At 39.9% G+C, this 6,000-nt stretch overlaps 1 protein-coding gene across 8 annotated transcripts in view; it reads right to left on the reverse strand.

Moving 5' to 3' along the window:
- Window positions 1-6,000, reverse strand: part of rasal2 (RAS protein activator like 2) — a 166,847-nt gene that overhangs the window by 25,927 nt on the left and 134,920 nt on the right. For 5 of the 8 annotated variants that reach the window (XM_079820239.1, XM_079820238.1, XM_079820242.1 and 2 more), the window contains exons 12-13: window positions 5,619-5,820; window positions 498-697 (exon numbers count right to left, since the gene is read on the reverse strand). In XM_079820239.1, the coding sequence (XP_079676365.1) occupies window positions 498-697; window positions 5,619-5,820 (402 nt within the window). The remainder of the gene's footprint in view (window positions 1-497; window positions 698-5,618; window positions 5,821-6,000) is intronic. The other 3 variants (XM_079820243.1, XM_079820241.1, XM_079820237.1) reach the window with 1 other exon arrangement.

The raw sequence follows: 6,000 nt of genomic DNA on the forward strand, positions 1-6,000 counted from the left end.
AAATAAATAGAAAAAAACAACTTAACCTTCTTTGAAGCTTTAGCTTAACCCGATATACTAACTAAAGCAGAAATACAACATTATAAAAACGATATAGATGTCAGTCATGTATTCAGTCGGTCAATTAATGCTTTACAATTGAACTAAACTCATTCAAGGTACACATTTTACATTTTGTCAGTTCTTGCTTTCCCTGGGAATCGAACCCATGACCTTGACGTTGCTAGCGCCACACTCTACTGTTTGAGGAAAGCCTGTAAAACATGACTAAAACTAAATGAAAATTCACGTTAAACACTGGCTGGAGTTTAAATCAATTTTAATTAAAAATCACAGGATCAAAAAAATGAAACCTGCATGGATGAATAGTTCACAACAAGATCAATAACACACCTAATGATATTTCTAAAGAGCCTCTGATAGGCTTTCCTTGAGGATGGCTTTGGCAGATCTGGAATGTGGTGCAAGAGATGGAAATAAAGGGAATGTGGTCTAACCTGTCGGCCGGGTCCTCGAATATCCTCTGCAGGCCTGAGGAGACGCTGGCACTGATGTCCTGGGTGGAGCTGTGGTCCTGGAAGCGGCGCAGCTGCTGCTGGATGGGCGTGGGGCTGCTCAGCGAGCGGGTGATGGCCCCCAGGATCCGCGGCAGGGGCCCCAGTTTGGCCACCGTCGCCTGCAGGAAGGAATTGTCACCCTGGGTTGGCGCGTTACCATGGTAACCACATTACGGACCACAGAGGGCATCAGCCCGAGAGTTTGAGGGTGCAGATGGCAGATTGGTGGGTTGGCAGCAGGGAGTTTTTTGGTTGGTCGAGAGAGTAGGCACCATAATGCATTGGTGGTAGGACAGCGTTACCATGGAGACACAGTGTGTCGGACAGGAAAGGGTGGAATGTATAGTGGCATGGGTAAACAGAGGAGAAAACAAAAGGGAAAAAAAAGTCAAATTAGGGATAAATAAAAGGAAACACATGCTTTAAACCAAAACAAACGCAGGGCATGCATCAAACAACAGAAGGTTATGTCTGAGAGGTTGAGATGAATTCACTCATGACAGGAAACACACACACACACACACACATTGTGCAGGGACAGAACAAAACCATGCTCCAGACGCAGCAGGAGTTAGGGGAAGAGTTGCGGGAACGCCGTTTATAACCTACACACTGAGTTAATGCAATAACAACAACACCGCAAAAGAGCTTTCCTGGCCCTGCAGAGATCAGGGATGGGCCAACTCAGCCCTGGACGGCCCAGTTTACCCCCTGATCAAACCCACCTGGCCTTCTAGTAATCCTGATTATAGCTGCTGTGTTTGATTAGGGTTCTGGCCCTCCAGGGCCGAGTTTGCCCATCCCTGGCATAGATGCATCCGCACAACGTTTAGTGGGGATCAAGCGTTACTGACATAAAGCACAACATCTGCAGCAACACCTCTGAGTATGAACACGGCCGCTCTCATTTCATTCATCAAAAAACCCTGCATGATTATCGATATCCTCCGATCGGATTCAGGCCTCTCTCATATGTGGTGATAAATCCGATATGATTCGGATACGTGCATGTAAGCGATCAAATCAGATATTCCCCACCAGTGTTGGGGAAGCGCATTACACGTAACTTGAGTTGCGTAATAATATTACTTTCTCCAAGTAACTAGTAAAGTAACGCATTACTTCTCAAATTTACAACAAAATATCTGAGTTACTTTTTCACATTAGTTTGACTGACAGCTCTCCTGCCCTCATGTTGAGTTAGTGCAGAGGTGTGTGTGTGTGTGTGTGTGTGTGTGTGTGTGTGTGTGTGTGTGTGTGTGTGTGAGAACATGAGGGTTATTGTAGTTCTAGACTAAATGTGAGCATTTATTTATCTCACTCGCACAATAAAGATTCTGTTCTACTAGGGCTGCTCGATTATGGAAAAAATCATAATCACGATTATTTTGGTCAATATTGAAATCACGATTATGTAACACGATTATTTCACATGACTTTGGGAATGTGTTGTATTTATTAAAAATACACCTTTCAACAATTCAATTGAAATTGTAACATTTGTTGTACTTTTTGAACTATTGAATAAATAATATAACATATATTCGAATAAAAGTATTCACGTAAAAATGATAACCACAAATAAATAAGATCAACAATATGGTTCGGCTATGCTTTTCATGTACGTCTAACATTAGTTTTCAGGTACAGAAATGTATCAAATGTAAAATAACATTGCATATTTGAGTGCATAAATTAAAGATTAATCCTATTAAACTTACAAAAGCTATTCAATCAAGAGCGGTGAGTGATGTCCTTGTCTTTTGTTGTTTGACATTAAACAGACAGCAGTAAAGGATACTGCCCCTTTAAGACCTCGCGTCTTCTTTATCGACTGTATAAAGTTCACTTAAGGCATATACAGACTATGTCTGCTAAGATACTCATCAAGGTGGACATGTTGACATACGTTTTGTGTGAGTTTGTCCGTTTAAGAGCAAGACTTGAAAGAGAACTCAATATTTGCGCGCTGAGAGACGTGTGCGCGCTCTCGGATGAACGCACAGAGACACATTTTCTCACAGCGCGCGCGGCTTCTCATTCTAAACCTAAACCCTAAAGCACTAAACCCGGGTGATGACGGTGAAAACGACTGGTCATATTCGAAAATATGGCAGCACTCGCAATCTCGCATGCATTGAACAAAGTTTACAAAGAGAGAATTATTTGAAAAATATGAGGGGAAAAAATGACGTTTACACGGCTCCCCTGCTCTCGTCAGTTTTTGTTTCTTTATTAGATTGTCGTAGGTCACTCTGTTTAATTTTCAAGTGGTTAAACAAATTCGTGGTGTTGCCTTGCGTTGCAGCCACTACCATGTAGAAAATCTTAGCATGTTTCTGCTGGTCGTCTGATTCCTCGAAGCCAAACTGTTCCCAGACAACGGAGTTGGTTTTGCCTTTTTTGCTCACCAAACGCTGCTGTAACTGCCCTCCTTCTGCCATCTTTACTCGCGCCGAGTTTTTAAATTCCAGCGGATGATATGCACACGAGACTCACGACCTCATAGAGATTTGTGGGTTCGGGAGGGGCGGATGTGCGCGTGCGCGTTTCATTCAGAACGCAAGGCAAAATAATCGTTTTTTCTCGATTGTACTATTTTGGTGATCGTTGGGAGGCAAAATCGAAATCGAAATCGAAATTCGATTAATTGCACAGCCCTATGTTCTACTCAAAATGAATAAAATCAGTCAAATGCAAAATCAGAATATTATGCAAACCTCCAATAATTAAATGTTAAATAAAACAACTATTTTTATGCATAATCTACCTTTATATTTAATTGACCAATGTCTTGCTGCTGACCTTTGATGATGAAAATTACTAGATTTTTAGTTTTTATTGGTAAAGTTTTTTCCTCCTGCGTCCTCTTCTCCATTATCCAGAGCTGCGCCCTCTAGTGTTCATGAGGGAATCTGCATCTTTACCTCAGCCTGGGGATTATTATTTACATTCTGGTATGAAGAGGTCTTTACCGTTGCACAAAAATATAACTTTTTTTGTTATAAACAAACACAAAAACAAGCCCAGCCCAGGTGAGAAAAAGTAACGTAACGCATTACTTTTCTTAAAAAGTAACTAAGTAACTCAATTAGTTACCTTTTAAGGGAGTAACGCAAAATTGTAATGCATTACTTTTCAAAGTAACTTTCCCCAACACTGTTCACCAATAAATGCGAGTTGTTCGTCACTGAAAAAGGGACGGAGGCGAATGACGTCAACTCAGGTGGACATGAACTGCGATCACATGACACTAATGGCACGATGGAAGACGAGAACCATGTTTTGCTGACCTTAAAGCCAAACATTGAATAATCATCTCGTCTGCATCCATTGCATATCGTACTGTTTTACTTCCTTTTCTGGGGCAGAACGTCTTGGGCTGTTTCGCCAGTGTATAGTGTAAATGCAAATATCGGACATGGGTCACTTTTAAAAGATGATGTCGGATATAGCAATGTAAATGTCATTCATTTCTGCTGTTTATGTTCAGTAATATTCTTCTGCATTTGTTTATGTGTAGACACTAGGGGTGTGACGATGTCAATCTCATGGTACGATAATACCTCAGTGTAATTCACTTAAAATACGATATTTAAAAAAAAAAGGACTATATTAATAAATATTAAACAAAAGATTTAGATCCGATACGTATCAATAAAAAAAACCCCGGAAATTTAAATAATAGATTTATTTCCAAAACATCAACAATCCTCAATAACTTTGTTAATTTTTTCAACTAAATATCAAAATAAATCTAATTATTAAACTAAATTAACCATATAAACTAAATTACTGATCTAATTACTGATCTAAAGCCCACACTGTCACTGTATGATAATTGAAATGAACTGAGGATATTTTTTCTCCAGAACGGCTGAATAAAATTATGCTGCAATATTTTCCTGTTTAACACTGTAAAGCTGCTTTGAAACAATCTACATTGTTTAAAGCGCTATATAAATAAAGTTGACTTGACTTTGTTGTACATACAATCTAATAAATAATTTACAATATTTCGAGATTTAATTGAACCTTCTGTGAAGTAAATCAGAATTATGATTACCGAGAGAGAAAGCAGTAAAACACTGGGGACCCCAGAATAAAAATACTCATGATTCTGAATAATCGAAGCCCTTTTTACTGGCAACATCAGAGATTCGGCCAATCAGGACCAAGCAGCTCCTCTTGAAGCCGATGACTCCAGAAGGAGCAGAACCTCATTGAGCTCATGTTAAAATGGCCAACTTTACAGCAGAAGAACACATGTTTAAGTCTGGGACAAACTGTGCTTTTGGTCTGTATGGCTAATGTTGCCCTTCATGACGACTGTGAGGGGAATCACTATCATATTATATTTATATTATTAATTATTATATGTGACACTCACTCGCTGTCTTTGTAGTGTCTGCCGTGTGTCACTATATGAGCACACAAACACATAAACCAGCACTTCATGAGAATTTGCCGTTTCATTTGAGAAAACGGTCATATCATGAACACACACTCTCAAAGGTCTTCACAGCAACCCGTCAAAATAAAAGTTCTGTTTAAAAAAATGTAAATTGGCAATATATTAGTAGCCTACAGTAGGTTTAGCGCCGTCTCTATGTAATAATAATAATAATATACGTCTCTGCTAATAATAATAATTATGCCTAGATGGTTGATTATTTTTCACTTGATCTTTTTCTATAAACAATATTTACTTTTAAACAGCAGACAGCCTTTAAATGTTTATTTATTATTTACTTATAATGATTATCATCATAAATAATAAACTTAATAAATTTAATTATTTTTTTATTGTGAAAAAAGCTGTGGTACCGAAATTGGTACAGTGGCGTGAAATTTTGCTGGTATTGGTTCCGACTACTGGAGTTTTGGTTTCGTTACACCCCTAGTAGGAACTATTAATTTCTGATGAAGAAACACTGAGTGCAGAGGCTTCCATCTGTGCGGTGTGTGTGAGCCCTCGTCACGTCTACAGAACCGGAGCGGGTTAATCTGGCCAATGGTTCTCAGTGTTGCTGCAGAGCTGGGTCTGGATGGATGCGGTACCTTGTCCAGCTGGGACACCACCTCCCACAGCAGCGAGTGGAGCACGGACAGCTCGCGGCCCAGGTCGATGTAGCCCTCGAAGCCCGGCGTGCTGGAGATGGTCTCCAGATTGGAGATCTCCAGCAGAAACCGGGTCATGCCAGCCCATTCGTGCTCCAGGAACTCATTCATGAAGGCCATGTACTCCTCTTTGTTCCCGAATCTGATGGAACAGCAGATGCATGAGAAATCCTAAAAGTGCTCCAGAGACACTGAAGTTTCACAATGAACATTACAAAATACATGCATTACATTTGGACTTTAAGTTCCACATTCACTCATTTCCTATTCGAGTCGATCTCTAGAGATGCACAGGTTTGATCATGTGTTAACCCTCTGGGGT

The sequence above is a fragment of the Gobio gobio genome (assembly GCF_949357685.1).
Source record: "Gobio gobio genome assembly, chromosome: 6".
In the NCBI taxonomy this organism is placed as follows: Eukaryota; Metazoa; Chordata; class Actinopteri; order Cypriniformes; family Gobionidae; genus Gobio; species Gobio gobio.